Source organism: Pyrgilauda ruficollis, unplaced genomic scaffold (assembly GCF_017590135.1).
Source record: "Pyrgilauda ruficollis isolate IOZ18807 unplaced genomic scaffold, ASM1759013v1 scaffold45, whole genome shotgun sequence".
Lineage (NCBI taxonomy): Eukaryota > Metazoa > Chordata > Aves > Passeriformes > Passeridae > Pyrgilauda > Pyrgilauda ruficollis.
The window spans coordinates 1,365,810-1,386,233 of NW_024526044.1; the positions used below are offsets into that span (position 1 = coordinate 1,365,810).

Here is a 20,424-nt window from a genome sequence, read left to right on the forward strand (position 1 = left end):
GGATCGGAGGGGCCGGTGCCGGCTGGGCGGGCGGTCCAGGGCAGAGCCTCGGCTCCGTTCGGAGCTCAGAGCTCGCCCTGCCCGGCATCTCCCAGGGCAGGGGGCTGTGAAACACCTCTGAGCCCCGGGGAGGATGCTGCAGCCAGGAGGAAGCAGAGGAAGGAAAGGGGACATCATTAATTGTCGCCTCCAAGTGCACTGAGGGGAAAGGTAACCGAAGTTTCCACGCTCGGGCTGAGCCCTGCTGCCCTGCCCGGTGCAGCAGGAACGAAAACATTTCTGCCCTTCTCTCTCCACTTGTCTTTTCTTTTATTTTTTTCCCCCTTGGCTTTTCCGTGGGGGAAGGGGGAGCTAAAAGCCCCCTCCGGGACGGCGCAGGACGCTCCCACGCGTCCGGCCCGCGCAGGACTCACAAATCAGCCGGAGCAGGATTAGGGCCGAGGGGCCGGGGCGCCGGGCAGTCTGTCCCGGCCCGGGGGAGCCTCACCTGGAGGGGTCAGGGCTCCCTCGGGGCCGTGTCGAGCCGCACGGCCCCTCTGGAACTCAGCCGGAGTCAAGCTGTGCCTGGACGGGGCGGTGAGGGGGCACGGGGAGCCTTTAGGAAGATGTCGGTCCTTTTCCAAACCCCTCAAAATAAGCGGTTGAACCCCCCGGCAAGAGCGGAGCCGGGTCGGACTCAGCCCGTCGAACGGACCGTGAGCCCGGCGGGGGCCGTGTCCCGGCTCAGGGCTCGGGAGGCACCGCAGGGGTCCCCCTCCCGAGAGGCCTTCCCGCTGTCCCACCTCGCAGGGGGGATGGCGGAGAGGGACCGGGGATGCCGGGCATCATTCTCACCGGTGCTGTGTTACGATATCTGTATCCAGTCCTCTCCGTGAGCTTGGCAGCGGTGTGCGGCCGCCACGTCGGGGTGTCCTGGGTGGGGCAGCGAGCCCCGGGACAGCCCCGGTGTCCCCGTGTCCCCCAGCCCGGGGTGACTTCCCCGGTGCGAGGGCTGCGGACAGGGCATCGCCGCTGTCGCCGCTGCCACGCTGGCACCTTCCCTCCCACTTCACACAGAGCATCGCCCACCGGGGCCTTCTTCACGGGGAAGGACCCCCGGGCCCCCTGCGTGCCCCCTTTACTCAAAATCCTACAAACACCCCCAAACCACGGGGCCTCCCACGCCGCGGACGCCACAGGCAGTTCTCTCGCGTGGGTGGCACCAGCACGGCCCGGTGCCCAGCGGGACTGGGATGCGGTGCTGGAACCTCCGGTGTCGCAGCACCTGCCCAGAGCTGCTCCGCGCCCGCGGGCGCTGCTGGCGCGGCCGCGGGAGGAGCCGCTCCTTGGACCCGCCGCGGCCTCGGCAGCCCCGACACCACCGGAGGAGAAACTGCGTTGAAAAACTAGTTAAAAAAAAAATTAAACAGAAAACCCCAACAGCTGGATGGATCTGACCACAGACACGCCACAGGTCCACGGGCAGGTTTTCGCGCACGGTGGTTTCCTCACCGGGTACATCCCTCCGGATTTAGCAGCGCCTCTTTTATTTCAACGTTTTCACATTTATTTGAACGCCTGAAGCGATCGGAGAGGGAAGTTCGTACGTATTTTTTTAAAATTATATATAATAAATTACACTTAAGTAACATCTTGAAATTGTGAAAACTGGAAACCCACGCGAAACGAAACGAAGAAAGCTCCAGCGGTGGCTCAGACACAGCAAAGAAGGGTTTGGGGCTGGTTTTCTGTAGGTACGGTTTTATTCGTGCCGCCGCGGGGCTGGGACTTCCCGGGTTTTTATTTTCTTTTTCTATAGCTTTTTCACAATAAAAAAAAAAAAATTCTGACTTTTAAAAAATATCCTTTCCCCCCCCATTCCCCCGCCCCCTTATTTTTCTCCTTTTAAAAATTCTGTTTTGTTTTTTCTGTGTTTCTTTGGGGGGGAATTAGTTGTTTTGGTTTTGTTTCCTTCTTTTGCTCTGCGGGCACAGGGACTCAGGGATACCCTGCGAGCCGTAAACGGCCGCTTTCGCGAGCAAATAAATACATCTCCAGCCAGTTGCATTGCATTATTCCGAGGGAAATAGCTGGCATTCCTGCACCAGTTTATTTTGGAGCTGAAATTTCCCACCCTTCCCGCAGCGCTGCTCCCTGCGGAGGCGAGGCTGGACGGGCTCCCCCGGGCGCCGGGACCGCACGGGCGGGCAGCGCGGCTGCGTTACCGGAGGGCTCCCGGGGCCGAGCGGGCCCCGATCCACTCGGTAAAGGCCTGCGGGTGACAAAATTCTGTCTGCCCGGGGATGGAGCGAGCGGCGGGCGAGATTCGCCGAGGGTTTTTTCCCCGTTTCTCTGGGGAGGAGATAGAGGCACGGCGACTTTGTGCAAAAGCGCAGTAATTCCGGGGAACAAATCCCGGTAACGATGGAATTATTTCCTCGCTGGCCGGTACCGGAGGAGAGTTAAATCGGCTGAATTACCCGGGGTAAGAGGGCTGCTGGGACTAAGAGCTCCTTCCCCTCTGAGCGCCCTTCCCGGCTCGCGCCGACGCGGAACAACGGGAAGAGGGGGTTTTTGTCCCCAAGGAACAACTGGGAGAGAGGTTTTTTGTCCCCAGGGAACAACTGGGAGAGGGTTTTTTTTTTTGTCCCAGAGCAGAGCGACCCGGCCGGGGGGCTGCAGGGAGGAGCACCCTTCTCTCGGCTGCTTCCCCCGGGGAACAGCAGAGCCCCGGGAAGCGGGGCAGCCCCGACGGGACGGTGAGGGGCCGGAGCTGCTGTCCGAACGTGGCAAAGCCGGGCTGAGCCGGGCACGGCCGGGACGGGCAGGCTGCGAGCATCGCCAAATCCTCGGCGGGCCCGTGGGCCGCTTGAGAAAGTCAGGGCGGGCCGGGGGCAGGCTGAGACGCCCCTTCCCCGTAAGGATGGGGTTTATGTCGAAACAGAACCGGAGCGCTCGCTCGGAGCAGAAAACCACCCGCTCTCACCCTCGGCTAGCAGATCCCCGCCGGGAAGTTTTCGGTGTGTTCCCCAGCATCTCCCAGCTGCCGGGGGCGGGGAGACATCACCTCCAGACGGGGTGTGGGAGCGAACCCCAAAAACGCAGCCCGCAAAGGAAGGAGCCACCTCCCAGCCCTTCCCGGGGGCGGGCGGACACCTCCAGCCCCGCGGCGGGCCCGGGGCGGTGCGGGGCGCTCCGGGGGCCGCATCCTGTCCGCTCCGCCCGGCCCCGCGCCAGGGGGAGGCTGCGGGCGCGTCCCCCCCGCCGGCAGCGGAGCCGCCGGGACTTATCCCGTCCCCCCCTGCCGGGAGGCGCCCAATCCCGGCCGGGACCGGGGCTGCCCCGCCGGCCGTCACGTGGGCCGGCCCGCACCGGGGCCGCCGTAAAGAGCCGGAGCCAGAGGCAGAGCCGCCACTTCCCCGCCGGGCGCAGCCAGGGACGCACCCACGGGAGACGGGGAGGCGACAGGGGGGACAGCGGGGCAGGGCAGCCCCTCTCTTCCAGGGGGTCCTGCCGGTTTGGTGGTTTTTCTCCTGCTTCCTTCGTGAACTTCATTGTATTTTTTTTTTTAATTATTACTTTTATTTTGCTGGGATTTCCCTGGATGGTCTGAGCACAGCTCGATGCCCCCACTGCCATGCCCGGCTCCGCTCCCGGCACGCTGCCATGTGAGTACCTGTGCGGGAGGAGCGGGCCAGGGCGGGATGCTCTTGCGGGGTTCGGTGGCTGCAGCCCTCCGTCCGCACGGAGAGGCCTGCCCGAGGGATATTGCGCTTTTTAAAAGGAAAGCGGCAGCGCTGGTGGCTGGGGGACAACGGGGATGCTCCCGATCCTGGATCTCTGCCCAGATCCGTCGGGACCCCGCTCCCGCAGGGAGCCCCAGGGGCCGCAGCGGCTGCGTCCTCGCCAACAAGGCCCCGAGCTGCGCTCCAGGCCCTGCTTTGGGAAAAAAAAAAAAAAAAAAAAAAGGACGTGAAGGGAAATACTATTGGGAAAAAAAAAAAATAATTGTTAGAGTGTTTTTCCGGCCCTTTGGAGGTGCCCAGGCGGGCGGCGGGGAGGGTGAAGGTGCCGGAGGGGTCGCTTCCCGTTCCAAGGAGGTTAATCCTCGCCGTGGCTCAGAGGAAAGTTTAAAGGAAAACAAAACAAAAGGAAAAGCAAAATTACAAATTTCAGCCTCTGCTTGAGGCAGGGAAGAGGCGTTTTCGGCGGGGGAAAGGCCGTCGGGTGCCCGGTGTGTGCGGGGTCTCAGCCCGCTGCTCTCGCTTCTCCCTCCAGGTTCGTGTGAGTGAGCCCCTCGGCACCGCCGGGCCGCAGCCGGCCGGGCCCTGAGCAGCCGCCGCCGCCGAGGACGGAACATGTATCAGGGTCTGGCCCTCACCCCCAACCATGGCCAGTCGGCTTATTCCCACGACTCCAGCAACTTCCTCCACTCGTCGGCCGGCTCGCCCGTCTACGTGCCCACCACCCGGGTGCCCTCTGTCCTCCAGACGCTGCCCTACCTGCAAGGCTGCGAGCCGCACCAGAGCCACCTCGGCAACCCCCCGGGCTGGGGGCAGAGCGGCGGCGAGGCCGCGGCTTTCAACGCCGGCAGCCCCCACCCTCCGTCGGGCTTCTCGTACTCGCACAGCCCGCCGGGCAGCAGCCCCTCGGGCCGCGACGGCGCCTACCAGGGGCCCCTGCTGCTGGGCGGCGGGGGCCGGGAGCAGTACGGCAACGCCTTGGTGCGCTCCGTTAACGGGTCCTACTCCAGCCCCTACCCCGCCTACGTGACCCCCGAGATACCGCCTTCCTGGACGGCCGGACACTTTGAGAGCAGCGTGCTGCACAGCCTGCAGACGAGGCAGGCGGCCTTGCCCGGCCGCAGGTCCACTTTCGGTAGGTGGCCGCCGCCCTTCAGCGACGTCTCGGGGCGCTGGGTGGGAGGTATCCCGATCCCACACCGCATCCCGATCCCTTACCGCATCCCAATCCCATACCCCATCCCGATCCCATATCCCATCCCAATCCCATACCCCATCCCAATCCCATATCCCATCCCGATCCCATACCCCATCCCCTCTCCGTGTCGGTGACCCGGCCCCGGGATGAGCTGTCCCGCTGGCATTCCCGACGGGAGAGGAGAGGATGATTTTATCCAGGGATAGGGAGATGGTCCGGGAACGGGATATGTGCGGCTGACCCCGGACAGAGGTGGGATAAGGGAGGGGGGTGCGTGTGTGACAAGAAGGGCAAAGACCACGTTTCAAAGCAGAGCAATTCCCCCGGAGGCTGGAGAAGCAGAGGCCGTTCAACCCCTTCCCTCCCCACCCCACCACCACCCCCGCGATATCTCCTTCCCACAATATCGACTTTGTGCCTGCGCTTCAATACTTACCCTTGTGTTTAAATTAGCGGGGCAGATTTATAGCTCCCTCCCTTTTAAGTAATTTATTGTGGTAAATTAGTTTATATTTGAACAGACTCTCGGTCTCCTCATTTGCCTTCGCCCAAACAGGTCCGCAGCTGCATTGCTCTGCGGCCTTTGGGGAGACACCGAAAGGCGCTCAGGCGTTGAACAATAAACTTAAATTCCTTTGCACCCACACCGAGAATCCCCTTAAACCAAGCTCTGAGCAAATAAAGTTTCGGGCTTGATTTAACAGGACTCTTCGTGCGCGGGGTTTATAACCCCGGGGCGCTCCACCAGCCTCCTCCGGCTGTGGTTTGCAAAGTCCTTTAAAAGCCACTTCAAGATCTCAGCCGCGTTATCATCTTTACTGCGGTGAACCGAATTATCTTATCTTCACCCCAAGAACAAAGTTAGAGCAGGGAAGCAGCCCCCTCCCCACCGAGCTCCCTCCCCGGCTCGGCTTTTCCTGCCACGCCGGAGGTGCTGGGCAGCGGTTTCTTTCCAGGTTTTTCTCTTGGTGAAAATCCTTTGTATTGTGCGGGAAAAGATCGTTCTGCTCAGGGAGGTGATGCCTCCGAAATCTTTTCAGCACTTTGAATTCGGTGCTTTAGGATCCAGGATAGCGGCTGCCGTCCTCTCCGCCGTTTATTTTTGCTCTTGAATAGTGTAAACTCTCTCAAGTAGCCTAAACTATTCTTCTTTCCCCCCCTCCTTTTTTTTTTTTTTATTCAGTGAATTACCGCAAATTTTTTTACCTTTTTTCTTTATGTGTTATTTCTATTTTCCATTTCCCTCCTTTTAAAAAGTTTTGCTCTTTTTCCTTTTTCTTTCCATTGCATCATTATTAATCCGATCGAAGACTTTTTTTAAAAAAAATTTAAAATATATATTTCCTCTAAAGAAAAGAACAAGAATAATACGTTCTTTTTAAAAAGAGGGGGGAAAAAAGCGGTCGGAACAAAAGGACCGATTCTCGATTGAAAGGTGTCCCGATTTCGCTCCGTTTCGCTTCGTTTGCCGCTGAGCCGTGCTCGGGGCAGGGATGCACAGCGGACGGTGCTCTGCGGCTCCTTCCCTGGACTTTTTTTCCCCGAAAAAGTGAGGAAGAGCTTCTCTAGCAGGAACTGGGGCCGCCGGCAGCCGGTGATGCTCTCCTGGGGAGCCCGGGATGCCCGTGGATGCCAGCCCGGCATCTCTTGGCGGGCAGCTCAGAGCCTTCCCCGGCCGGGCCGTCCCCCCGGCCAGAAGCTGGGTGTGTTTCGTGATGGAAATCAGGAAAATCGCCCCATTTTGCTCCATCTCACATTTATTTTTGCACCCTGGGATAACATCGCACTGTCCCGCTGATGACCCTGCGCCTCCCCATCCCAAGGAGACCCCAGCTCCGTTCAGTGCCTTTCGGGGAAGAAATGGGGGAATAGGCGGTCTTTGGACAAAATATTAAAAGTTTAAGGTGTGGAGGAAATAAAAGGTTTGGGTCACGCTTTTAGGGTGGAGGTAAAAGTGGGCAGGACAGGGATTTCCCTTAGTATTGGGGCACAGAGGATTGGAGACCTTTCCCCGCTGTGTCCCCGGGGACATCCCGAGCGCCGGGGATGGCTCCTGAGCCTCGCACCGCCGGTGTTTGTTCCAGAGTACCTGGAGGAGTTTCCCGGGGACGGCCGGGAATGCGTGAACTGCGGAGCCATGTCCACGCCGCTCTGGAGGAAGGACGGCACCGGGCACTACCTGTGCAACGCCTGCGGGCTCTACCACAAAATGAACGGCATCAACCGGCCGCTCAAGCCGCAGAAGAGGCTGGTAAGAGAGAGAGACCCCGCCGGGATCCCCTGCTCCAGCCGGGGCTGGCTGGAGGGCAGGGGCAGGGGGGCTGTCACCGTGTCGCCGTTGGGGTCTCTGTACTTGTGTTAGGCTCTGTTTCACCCCCTGTCCTCGCACAGAATAAATGCCAGGACACTCGTGTTGCAGCACAGAACCGGCTGGGGTCAGGGGGAGTGGGATGAAGCCAGAGGGGTTTCTGCCCTTGCATGAGTGGTGGGCAGTGGAGGCAGGGCTGAAGACACTGGAGGGATCCCAGGGCAGCCCCAGAGTCGAGCAGGAACAATCACTCATGCCTGTGGTCAGGACCCTGTGGGCTTCCTCTAGCTCTGTTCCTGCAGTGGATATTTTGCTTTGTATTCTATATTATTATTACTATTATTATTATTATTATTATTATTGCTATTACTATTATTGTTATTCCTATTACTATTATTACTATTATTACTATTATTACTATTACTATTATTTCCTAGCTCTCCATGTAGGCAGACACAGTCTAGGCAGAGCAGTTGAACAGGAGGTAGGGCTGGTCCTGAGCTGGCCCAGTGGGTTTTTTGTGGCTGCTCACAGTGGGAGTAGGATGGTGCCCTGCTCCCCGCTGCCTTCACCCTCCTGCCTAAAGGGAAAACTTGGGGTTTGGCAGTTCCCAGTTTCCCTGCTGGTTAAAGCATTAATTCCCTCTGTCAATGTAATATTGGGCTTCCTCCAACTGGGATCCCGTGGTGAGAGAGGAAAGGCACATCCTTTTTAATTTTTTTGTGGAGTCGCTTTGGGATGTTTAAATTTGGTGGTAACAGTTTTGGTTTTAGAGCTTGTCATCAGACGCCGTCATTACAAACAGGATGTTTGTTGGAACTGTTCTGGGGAACAGCTGGGAGCTCCTTGGGCTTTCACTAGGGGTGTATTCCTGCAGTTATTTTTTTGGTATTGCAAAAGAAATTATTAGCAATAACCCAAAAGTGACAAGTTCCTGTGTATGAAAATCAGTCAGGAAAAAAAGAAAAAGTTGAGATTGAGCAAGATGTTTCATTCTGATTCTGACCCTCGGAAACGTAGCTCTGGATTTGCACAATGAAATGAGTAGTAGCTCCATGGAAATACCCCTGTTTGTTCATCACATTAAAATCAAGGTAGTTTTGTGTAACATTCAGCATTATCCAACAGGATTTGCCTGTCTCTCCAAAACCCTTCTCTCTCCTCAAATGTGGTGAAATTAAATCTGAACCCGGTCGCTGCTGTGCCGCAAATCTCAGAGTTACGCTGCTGATTTCTTCAGGGCAAACACGACCCGTGCATACAGGGAGGTGCAAACCAGTTCAAACCCAGCTCTGCATTTCAGACTGGCATCCAAATGTGTCGCTGGATGAAATTCTGGGGGATTTTTGAGCAGATTTTCCCTGGGGGAATTAGAGACATCTCGCTGCTATTCCATATTTTATTTCAGCACATGGGAAGAGAGACAGCCATGCATTGCCTGCCTGAGCCTCATCTAGCACCCATCAGGCATTTTTCAAATGTTCAATAAACATTTCAACAAAGTTTTCTGATGGAAAACGCTTGTTTGCAGAATTAAGACCGTTTCCCAGCGATGAGCAAATATAGTTGGGAATTACCAAAGTACTTCCAAAATTTTTTTATTATTTTGGCAATAAATTCAACAATGATAAAGCTTAAATGAAAGAGCTGGTTCTTGTACAGGAGAAGCATTTCGCTAGGGTTGAAATACTTGAGGGGATTTTGGTTTATGGATTAGAACAGGGGCTGCAATTTTGACTTTCCATTCTGACATTTTGAAACCTCGGGTTTTCCCGAGGATGTAAAATGTCTTCTGCAGCAAGTTCTGCCCTTTTAGAAGAAGAGGGATCTACTGATGATGGGCAAAAGTGTGCCAGCTCTGGGAGCAGAGCAGTGAATGCAGTGACTCTGTGGCTGTAAGAACAGTGAAATCCATTTTCTCAGTGCACTGAAATACAGACACAGGAAAAAAAAAAATGTTGCTTTCATCCTTTACGTTACGACCTTTGTTCCGTACATAGACACTGCTCTGGGAGTTATCCTGACTTCTGCTTTCACAAAGCAAAGTCCCCCAGAAGAGGACACAGCATGGCCCAGATAACACTGGGGGAATGATGTCCTAGCTCAGCCTGCTCCTGCATGGGAGGGGGAGAGCAGCAGTTGTGTGGTTTCCACTTCATTTTTTGTTTCTTTTTCTTTTTGAGATAAGGGCAACATCCTCTACACAGCAGGGAGAGCCACTCTTCTCCAGCCTGTGTCTGGATTTAAAAGGCTATGGCTCTCAGCAGAAAGGGTTTGTGTTAGAGGAGGATGGAGGCAGCACTTTATTTTAGGCAGCCCCTTTTCTAGCCAAAGTTTCTTGGTGTGTTTCACAAAATGATATCTTAGACCTAGTCTGAAGATCCAGATCACCTTTGAAACCAGGAGCAGCTGGTGAAGGTGAAGGCAGCTGCAATTCCCCTGTTAGGAGAGGTTCTGCTCTGCACAGTGTGGCATGGGGGCAGATGCAGCTCAGCAGCATCTGTCCTGTGCTCAGCAGCTCCCACACCACCCAGAGTTGAAGGACTAACCTGGAGCTGAATTATTCCAGCTTGGCTCAGAGAATACTTTTTCCACCTCAGCCCAGGAGGAATTTTTTCAGCCTGTCCTTTTTTGTGGTTTGGAATGCACAGTGGGCTTGGTGACACCTTAGGGGAAGGTGGGATGGGATGCACCACAGCCCTGGGACAGTCTAACAGGATCCTAGAGACATCTCATGGTGTTTGCTTTGGTTTTCTTCTGCCCCTCAGTTCTCACTGCTCCCTCATCCCCCAAGGTGCAGGCTTGCCCAGAGCCGCAGTAACAAAGGCAAATCTCAGAGGATGCTGCTGCCTTTGCCTCTGAGCCTCTGGGTTCCCCACTTTCAGGAAATGAGCCCAGATATCTCAGCACACTTTGCTTTCCAACAAACCACAGGTCCCCTCGAATCTGTTGGAAATGGGGGCATAGAAGCATTGATTAACTCTGAGGGTTCGGTTCCTATTTTTTTTTTTTTTTTTTTCCTGTGAAGCCCGGTGGTTTCTTTTCCACATTTGAAAAGGAGGTGAAGCAAAGTCCCTGACAGCTTGGTCTCCCTCAGAAGGACCTTCCCTGCTGGCTTTGAATTTTTTGGGCTCTCCAAGCAGCTCTCACACGCAGTTAATTCAATAGGCACCAACTCACCATTACTTAAGCTTATCAGCAGCACTTGGCTGTCAAGCCAGGTCTGTGAAGAGTTTTTGTTTGAGTGTATGGTGCATTTGTATAAATAAACACTGAGCACAATGTTGAAGTCAACAACTTCCTAACAAGGTCAGAATGGTACAAAGACAACGGGGTGGAGACAGGCAGAAATGCATTTTCTTTCAAGAGAATTGCTGGGAAACCAGCAATAATGTATTGTACCCTCGTCCTTCAGTGAGCAATGCTAGCCTTGACTGTCTCTTGCTAAGCTGGCAGGTTGTGGTGCAGGTTCTCACGGGGTTTCTGAGGTTTAAATTGTGATATTGGTGATGTAGGATGGTTTCTCCTCTCCCTGGCTGTGTGAGAAGGAGCCAGCCTGCAGGGTGACGTTCAGGATGCATGGAAGGCACTTGTCACTGTCCCTGCAGGAAGGCCACGAGCAGGTTGTGACGCAGTGCTGGCAGGGTGGGCAGAGCTCTGGCAGGGCTGGCATTGCCCTTGGGCCACCAGAGCCACAGGTCTCATTGTCACCTCATCTGCAAGCTGCCAACAGAGCATTCTGTGAAATGGGGAGAGCATGCCCCTCCCTCACAGGGACCTGTGGCGGCCCAGAAAATTTGAGACTTTCCAAAGGGCTTTGCACTGGTCTTCCCCCATCTGCAGGCGAGGACAGATTACAGCAGGCAGTTATCCCAGGGCTGAGTGGCTCCAAATTCCCCTCCGTGCCCACAGCAGCAGTTGGACTTTAGAATCCTTGCATCCTTCAGGTGCTCAGCACCTCCCTCTGCTCCCATGGGAGCCGAGGTCCCTCCTGCTCACAGGGAAGAGCAGCACAGCCCTGGCAGCTGAAAGGCTCTAAAGGACACGGTGTAGCTGCCCCAGGATCTTGCTGTGGCACCATGTCAGGGACAAGGGTTGTTGTCTCATCCTCTGTGCCAGGCTTGTCAGCTCACGCTTTGGTGTATTATAATTTTTGCCTGGTTGTTTCTTGCAAGCTGAATAATTCCCAAAGTGGTGCCGTTATTTGCAAATAGTTGCTGAGACCTCTTTGCTGAGCAACGAGGGAATCAAACCTAGGGCATGTCACTTGTGCCTCTTGAAATTCAAAGCTGATCTTTATTTGACTGCTAGCCTTGTAAAAACATTTCATTTTTAATCCTCCTCTTCCCACCTCATTCGTTATATTGCTCAGTCAGGATATCAAGCAATGATGGAAAAATAAACAAACAGGGAGTTCTTTATTGCCTCCATCACCTTTTGTCTGCCTTTGAGCGGATTCAAAACTATTTTTCTGGTGGCTGAAGAACATATTTAGACACCTGAATGTAGAGAGCCTGAGATATTACTTATGCCAGAGGTATCTTACACTTAGTGAGGACTTTTATTAAAATAGCTTCAATACCTGGTGTTAACAGGCTCTCCAATGAAATGCCTATTGAGCTGACAAGTCTGTATAAAGAGAGATGTGAATTTTCCAGTGGCTTGGAGGGAACCTGTCAGAAATTAGTTTGCTGCTTCTGCCAGAATATTTTCCTTCTCCATTTGGAATTATTAATGCTTAAGAGCCAGCAATCACTGCACTCACAAAATATGTCATTAATTAATGCCTGCAGAGTGTTTCTACAGCCTGTAAGAGAACAGATTATCTGTGAGACTTGAAGAATAACCTCCCAGGTCTCATCATGGACCAGTTCAGTTTGGTTCTGCTCAGTTCAGCCAACTGATTCCACTTGTCATAACCCAGAGATTAATTGGGATGTTTCTAACTTTAGTGGTAGTTCTGAGTGCAGGAAAACAGAAGAGTTCACTTAAAGCATGAGTTTTCTTCAAGCATTTAAAGCCCAGCTGGCATTTTCCATCTCTTTCTCCATCTGAGTGGATGTCCTGGAGGGAAGTTCTCTATGCTCTGAGTCCTGAGCACTTCCAGCAGATTTGTTGGAAGTTTGTGAAATAAGTTGCAAGGATATTTTTCAGGTTTATCAATCTCAAAAAAACCCAAAAAAACCCAACCTCCAAACAAAAACAAATTTAAAAAACCCAAGCCAAACAAACACTTGCAAATTAGAGTGATCTCATTTGAATGTAATTTCTTTGATCTGAATTTGGCTCTTGCGCGTTTCGCATTTTCCGGGAATATGGTGTACTTGGAGATTTCATTTTGATATGAGGGGAAATTTCCCAGCTCGTCACTCCTGCATGTGCACTCACGTGTTTGTTTGCTTGTTTTGAAGTCTTCATCGAGACGTGCTGGCCTCTGTTGCACTAACTGCCACACCACCAACACCACGCTGTGGAGAAGGAACGCCGAGGGCGAGCCCGTCTGCAACGCCTGCGGCTTGTACATGAAGCTCCACGGGGTGAGGAGCACGGCCACCCCGGGAGGGACCCTCTGGGATCTGGGATCACTGCCCAGCAGGTCTAGGAGATCAGCTCTGGAAGGAGCAGCCGCTAGACTGTGCCCAGCAGAGCTGTACCACAGTCCCATCCCTTTGAACAGTTTAAAGCTCAGTCTGTGGATGTTCTCCAGGGTGAGGCTGAGGGCGTGCTGGAATGCTCTCAGCTTGCCCAGAGATGTGGATGCTCCATCCCTGGAAGTGTCTAAGGCCAGGCTGGATGGGCCTTGGAGCAGCCTGGGGTAGTGGAAGGTATCCCTGCCTGTGGCAGAGGAGCTGGAGCTACATGATCTTTAAGATTCCTTCCAACCCAAACCATTCTAGGATTCCATGAAATGAAAGTTTACCAGGCTCCAGCAGCTGGAGGCTGAAGCTCCCCAAATCCAGACTGAGATAAGGGCCAGATTTTTTTCTCTATGTCCTAGTTAAGAATGTGTGAAGGAAGTTGAAGAGCCCACATGGAGGCTGGCTGATGAAATTTACCCACGGAGGATGGGAGCTGTTGGTGACATGTCCACCAGCCCAAGAGGAGACCCCGTCTCTCCATAAAGTCTGAAGCCTCTTTACCTCATGCCCATTCCCTCTGAGCCCTGTAGGCTCTCAGTCTGTCAGGGTAATTTAATAAGACCCTGTCTCAAAGGTCACTAATAAATCAGGAAAAGAAAAATAGGAAATAAAGGAAAAAACAAAATTTGTGGGAAAGCCTTAGCTGTTAGCCTTATATATCTTCCAGCCAAGGCCTGATGCAGAGAAAAATAGCTCTTAGTGAAGGACAAGGACTTTAGGTGCTCTGCATGAGCTGCAGCACAGAAATAGGAAAGCAACACATGTGGGAAGGAGCTGAATAAAATACAATATTAATGATTTCAAACTTTATGAATGTCAAGGTACCACGACCCCTGGCCATGAAAAAGGAAAGCATCCAGACGAGGAAAAGGAAGCCTAAAAACATTACCAAAGGCAAAGCCTCAACAGGTACAGTGCTGTTATGATCCATCCTGGGGTCTTGGAGCACAGTTCACTTCACAATGTTTCCTCTTCTGCAAGAAATTATGATAATTAGAAAATAATGAGAATTTTTCCTTGGTGATTGCTTTAGATCTGGGGCCTGTATTTCTGCACAGACCTTGTGTGATAGGAAGATGCTCAGTGGGAAATCTCAGTGTTGTCATATTCTTGTGAGGTTCCTCTGGGCTGTGGGCACCTGACTCCAGTGAGCAGTGCTCATGTGTGAGCAGATTTGGGCTAAATTGAGTAATGGGAACAAAACACTGCCCGATTGTGAAAGGGTTGCTCCTCCTCCATCAGCATATTGACAGCCTAATACAAAATGTTTTCTGACACAGGTGTGTTAGAAAGAAAACAGTAGAGTTTTCATGCTGTGAGATGTCATGGTCATTTTACTGTAATTTTAACAGTGAAATATAAATTTCTCTAAAGCAGATTTGCTACATTGCTTCACTGCCCTCTTCCAATTGTCTTCCAGGATCCACGACCTCGGCCACTAACTCCCCTTCTTCCATTACCACCTCAGACAGCACGGTCACTTTAAAGTCAGAGCCCAGCACAACCTCACAGTACCCCGGACAAACCATCGTGTCGGTGTCCCAGGTAAGGGACAGGGTCAGGGACATCTTCTGCTGAGATGGGAGATCCACACACCTCCATGGCCGCTGTCCTGGGGGCCTTGATGAGGTGAAGCAATTAATTCATTGCACTGTGACCACCAGCCTGGTGGGCTCCCTAGGCTGAGGAAAGCAAGGATCACAAGCTCCCAAGATGGTGTAGATAGAAAGGTCTCCAGCCTGTTGGCTTGCCATGGGATCTTTCACCCTGCCATGGAGAACTGGGATGTTGTCCAACCTCTGCTGTGGCTTCAGTGCAGAGCTGAGGTTAATTCCCACATCCCACCATGAAAACATAACACTGCTGAGGTGATGAGATCAGCCCAGGGTGGAATCCCCTGTAGTTCCCAAGAAAAGGCACGCTGGGCATGTGTTACCTGCACCTTTTAGCCCTGAGGTACTCACTGACCACAGAGCTGTGATGCTGTCAGAGGCCCCACTTCTGTCCCAGGCTTTTCTTAGGGGCTAGATGCTATTTCACCTTGATATAGGAAGAAAAAGGCTCTAAATCCACCAACACATAAAAATTTTGTGGTCCAGCACTATCTTTATGCTGAGTGTAAGCTCTCCCTGAGCTGGATATGTGTGTATGCAGAGGAATCTCAGCCCCAACAGCCAAAGGCCTGGTGCAGCACTGGTTATGTAGAGTGGGGATTTTGTTTGAAACCAAGAAATCTGGTTTGTGCTGTGCTCTGAAAATATATGCACTCACCTAAAGATTTCCAACGTGGACATACTTAATCAATGAATAAATGCAGATGGGCCCTGAGATGCCTCCTCTTTGCCTGGTCATTTTACTTGCAGGGACCATCCTGCCCAGCTCCATACTGCTCTGAAGGGAATTTTAGCATCAGGGATAACCCCCCCTGTTCACAACCCATCCCAGCCCTACCTCTACACTACGACAACAGGCCAGTGGCTAATGGCAGCCCTCCTAACCCCGCTGTGCTTCCCTCCCCGGGGCAGGCACAGAGCCAGTCTGACGAGGCGCTGGCCGGCGGCCACGGCGAGTTCAAGTTCGAGCCCGAGGACTACAGCTTCTCCCCCAGCAGCATGGCCCCGCAGCCCGGGCTGAGCGTGCCCCTCCGGCAGGACTCCTGGTGTGCCCTGGCGCTGGCCTAGGAGCCGCCAGCCCCCGGCAGAAAGCCTCGGGACCAAGGTTTATGGCAGGAGGAGAAGCTGCCCCAGCGCCCCGGCCTGCGGCGGGTGCAGCGCTGCCACAGGACAGGTTTCTCTCGGAGGATGCCCATGGGAAACGCCAGCTGGATGGGGCTGGGATGACCCCACTGTGGCACCAGCTCCCCAAAAAACTCATCCTTCCACAGAGAGACCCAGGGCTGCCTCCCCAAGGCCTCCTCCCCAAAGCCGGAACCGCCGTTTTCCTGGGGAGAGCCTTCCTCCTCTGAGATGAAACCAGCAAATAAATGCATCCCAGAATCTGTTTATTCGCTGTGATTTCTCCCTCCTATGACTCCACTGTGTGCAATTTATTCCACTTTCCAATAAAAGACTGTAATAACATGGCACCAAATAACTTAATTTTATTAAAATGTAAGCTACGTGGTGTGCCTTATGTTTTATTGGCCGCAACAGGAAGAAAAGAGAGAGTAAAAAAAAAAAATGGTTGTTTTAAACATTTACTGTTTTGTATTAAAAACAATCATCTCTATAGAGTGTTAGCTTCTGAAGCATTTCACATATCAACACTGATCTGATGAGTCATACATGAAATAAACACGCTGCTCTTCCCTTTCCAGCTCCAAACAAAGAGATTTTTATATTATTATTTTAGGCAAACGACATGACAAAAGTGGTCAAAATGTCCCAATAATAAAAGAATACTAAAATGCTGGGTTTTCCTTTTGTATTTCCTGATTGGTTTTGATGTTGCCAAGTATGAACATTAGAAAATCAGAAGTTAGTCCTCCAAAATTTAAAAGAAAGGCTTGAGGGACTGAAAATTAAGGGGTGTGTTGGAGGTGTAATTGTTTGAATGCAGTTTTGGGGATGTTTTGAGTGGAAGATTTCTACCTTTCAGCCATGCAGAGCAGATTGCTTTTTAATTATTTTAATGAAGGCCAGGTAAAAAACAATTGCATGGAGCTGAGCTGTAGCAAAAAATCTTCAGTGATGCAAAACCCACACCACACTTTCAAAAGCTGGCAACAGCATGTTTCTGCAGCATCTCAGAAGTGGGAAATGGGGGTTCTGTAAGTCCCAAGGAACCTGGGGATGAGGAATAGACCCTACTGAAGGGGAGAGATGGGTGGGAAATGAGGCGGGAGCAAGGTCATGAAGTTACTTATGGCCTACTTTATTTGTTATTTCTAAATAAAATCCCCAGCCTCGGTGTACAGCTATTTATGGCCAGGAAACTGTCAAGTAATAGTTCCTTTATATAGAAGTTGACCTGTCCAGGGCTTCCTGGAGCAACTCTTCCTCTTGTCAGAAGAGATGGATCGTTTGATTTTTATTATAAACAACAGGCTAAGGAGGATCAGGGAGAGTGAATCTGACATCAAGTCACAACTCAGCTGGGAGGGAGCATGATGCTTTCCACCATGCAACCCTTGCTGGAGGAAAGGAGATGCTCCAGGCACTGGGGAGCACTGGTGCCCTGCAGTGGTCTGTGCAGGCATGGTGAGGGTTCAAGCCACCCTTTTATCAAAGCCCATGGATGAAAACTGTCTTTGGAGGAGTATTTCTTGTACCTCCAGAGCCTCATTGGCAACCTGCATGATGCCAGGTTCCAGTGCCAGGGCAAAGGCTGTCATGGGATGGCCTCCCTCCAGCGCCAGGCCCGGTGCTGGCACCCCGTGTTTGCAGGGCCAGGCTCTGACCGTGGATCCACATCTCCACCGTTTGTTTTTCCACTCTCCAGCCAGCCAACATCCGCAGCAGAGCCAGGCACAGCCAGGCAGCAGATAAGCCAGCAGCACGGGGTACACCATCCCAAATCCAGCCCCGAGTGTGCCTCTGGGAGCCAGGGAAGTGGGTGATGTGGCCTGAGCTCAGGTGACCTGCCAGCACCCAGGGTGACGTGTCAAGGCGCAGGCTGGCAAGAGGCAGAGAGCCTGGGTAATGAGCAGAGCTCCCAGGCAGCTCCCCAAACCCCAAACTTTGCAGGCAGGAAAAAAAAAAGGCAGCGCAGCACAAGTCATGGCAGGATGATTTCTATGGATGGTGGCAGGGGGTCCTCGCTTTTTCATCTGCGTGACCCTGAGGAGGAGAGTTATTTTAAAGGCAAACAAGGAGACCTAAACAATGCCAAGATGTTGACACCAGTGGCTCCAGAGGTTTTATTTATTGCCTGTTGGTAACCGTCGACCGAGCGTCAGGATGCTCCGGGGGCTGGTGACAGACGAAACGAGGCAGAGGGACAAGAAGTGAAACAACTGGGACATGTGTAATTTTTCCTTCCTGCTCACTCCCTGCCCTCACTGGTGACATCACCCACAATGTGGGTTTTTCACTTCTTGGCAGCGTCTTCCAATCTTTCACTCCCATTCCCAGGGCAGGAGCCACTCCTGCAGACTTGTGTCCCTTGGTCTCCTCATGGCAGAGGCAACGTGTCTGCCCAGCCCTGTGGGACAGAGGAAATTCCTTCCCTCCAGGTCTTTGCACCCACAGAGAAGCCAGCACCCCTGTGCAGGTCCCAGGCTTGCAGACCCACATCCAGGGGATCCATGCAATATTTAGCCATTCTTCCCCCATTTGTCACTTTGAAGTCCTTCCCTAGGGGAATCCACGTCCCTTTGTACCCCCCAGTGCATGGCAAAGAGGAGCATTTGCCCCAGCAGATGTGAACAAAAACCATGGGAAAGTTTGGAACTTCCCAGCTCAGGGTACATCCTCAGCCCTGCTCCCACAGCCTCCTGGTGGCACAGCGCAGCTCAGCCCACACAGTTTGTCACAGGAATTTGAATGTTTGGGGTGGCAGGGCTGGAGGAGATCACACGCAAAACTGAGGTCTGGGAGAACCAGACCCTGCAGCTGAGCAGGGGCTCCCCCCAGAGCAGGCATGTCCCCCCCCTCCTAGTTCCATCCATCTGCCCACTTTCTGTGCCAACAGCAGCTCTGTCACCTTCAGAGAACAACCTTTACTTCTCTTTCCCAAACCTTTCTCAGCCCCCTTGGTGCTCCCTCCCCTTCCAAGGCATGGGGTGTATTTGCTCTCCTGCAGGTCTGGTGGCTTGTGGACAACTATTCTGTTTACTGCTGTTGTACAGCTGCCTCAGAGCTATCAATTGCCTTTGTTCAAAGGTTGCCTGCCCAGATGATTTTACAACGTGGCTACAATGATTTGCTCCATTTTGCACTTTAAACTGATGCCACGGTGATTTCTACCATGTCAGCGAGCGAGTAATGAAGCACTTGAGCCTATAAACACATGTTGTTCTTGTTTATGGTCATATTAATAGCACAATAAAATCATTGCTCACCCAAGCAGTTGCTTAAAAAAAAAAAAAAAATAGTTTACAAGCAGTTGCTTTAAAAAAAATAAAAATAGTTTGTTTCTTTTAGATTTCTGCATGGAAAATGGAAAGTTGTGGTTTCATGTCTGCCGGACCCCCAAAGCCCCAGACTCCCTAATGGGGTGTCATTTATGCTGGTTTAGGTTTCTGCATGGAAAATGGAAAGTTGTGGTTTCATGTCTGCCGGACCCCCAAAGCCCCAGACTCCCTAATGGGGTGTCATTTATGCTGGAGCACAGAACCATCATTTTTCCTGTGCTGCACACAGAAATGTTCAGCACAACTTGTGTGGCAGCTCAGCTGCTCCCTGAGCTCTGCCTGAGCTGCAGAAACCACCCAGCTGGTGAGGGGTTTGAGTGTTCCTTGCCCAAGCCCTGGGGACACAGAGCCCCCAGGAGAAGCTGTGCACCAGGTCTCTGGTTTGACTGCTTTGTGCCATCTGGGGAACCCCCCCACCATGGTTCTGAGCGATGGGGGCATCAAACCTCCTGTCCTTGGTCCTGTGGATGAAAAGCCTGTGAAGCATTATGTGGATCCAAGAGATTTCTCCTGGAAAGAAGGTGGAAGCCAGGTACAGCAGTGCTCCAGGGGATTAAGGGGTTTTTATCTCTCTGTTGCTGGTTTTTATCTCTCTGGAAGTGATAGGTGATACACAGAGGTAAATTTAATGTTCCTTCCCATTCTCTGTCCACTGGTTCACTGCTCCTCTCCAATGTTTTGGGTTTTTTTTGCCAAGTTGGTGTCGTGTGCCAGCCAGGAAAAAAACTCACGTTGCTTTCCAGGTCAATGTGCTGCAGTAATTAAATATCCAGGCTATTTACTCATGCAGCAGCTAGAGCAGAGCTGAATATTCAATCTCACCATTGTATGCATAGAAGAAGAAAACAAACAGCACCAGTCCTTTCATCACATCAGGTGGTCCTTCCTGGAGAAAGCTTTGTGGCCAGGGGTTGGTAGGAGGTGGTGTCCCCAAGAATTTCTTCTGTTCAGTATCAAATTTACATAGAATACACTTAATGAGGAGCAATAACACCTTCAGCAAAGTGATTTTATTTCAAAGAAGTCCCTCCTCAAAGGGAAGCTTGTTGAGCAGCACATTCCAGAAAGGCTCTTGTTAAAGGGAGTTTTTCCTCATCCTCATCCTCATTCCTCAGCTGTCTTCTCTGAAAAACAGCAATTCCATGTTCCAGTAAAACTTCTACCCAAGAGCACCATCACAGGTAACGTGTCAGGGATACAGCAGGTGCTAAGAAGAAGGATGGGGAGAAGTTTTGGGCAGTTTTTATGGTCAAACTTGGCAAAAAGCATCTTCACCTACAGTTTTCTGATGCCCTGGGTCTGCTGGGGTTTGCCAGCCTTTGCCCTGTTGTTGCACGCTCTCCTTGACATCATTGGGAAATGCATTAATATTGGATTTCCAGGAAAGATTTTACAGCAAGTATTTCCACAGCAGTGTTAAATGTGGCCAACAGCAGACCTTGGTCATTGTGCTGTTTGAAAATATTTGTTGGAGGCTGAGCTGC

General features: G+C 52.3%; 1 protein-coding gene across 3 annotated transcripts; it reads left to right on the plus strand.

The window, feature by feature from the left end:
* The first annotated feature begins 2,139 nt into the window (after positions 1-2,139).
* Positions 2,140-16,276, plus strand: GATA5 (GATA binding protein 5). Of its 3 annotated transcripts, none has more exons than XM_041478516.1 (8): positions 2,140-2,243; positions 3,599-3,647; positions 4,258-4,857; positions 7,005-7,171; positions 12,640-12,765; positions 13,689-13,776; positions 14,288-14,412; positions 15,393-16,276. In XM_041478516.1, exons 3-8 carry the CDS (start codon positions 4,338-4,340, stop codon positions 15,546-15,548), a joined length of 1,182 nt encoding a protein of 393 aa, XP_041334450.1. In that variant the 5' UTR covers positions 2,140-2,243; positions 3,599-3,647; positions 4,258-4,337; the 3' UTR covers positions 15,549-16,276. The 3 variants fall into 3 exon arrangements, with proteins under 3 accessions (XP_041334450.1, XP_041334449.1, XP_041334448.1); XM_041478515.1 differs by lacking the exon at positions 2,140-2,243 and adding an exon at positions 2,250-2,464; XM_041478514.1 differs by lacking the exon at positions 2,140-2,243 and having other exon boundaries at positions 3,332-3,647.
* The last annotated feature ends 4,148 nt before the right edge of the window (positions 16,277-20,424 follow it).

Excerpts from the sequence above, each read along its gene's own strand:
- GATA5 (XM_041478516.1), top strand. The coding sequence starts at position 4,338 with ATGTATCAGGGTCTGGCCCTCACCCCCAACCATGGCCAGTCGGCTTAT. Across the intron at positions 4,858-7,004 it reads CGGCCGCAGGTCCACTTTCG|AGTACCTGGAGGAGTTTCCC; the intron begins GTAGGTGGCCGC and ends TGTTTGTTCCAG. Across the intron at positions 7,172-12,639 it reads TCAAGCCGCAGAAGAGGCTG|TCTTCATCGAGACGTGCTGG; the intron begins GTAAGAGAGAGA and ends CTTGTTTTGAAG.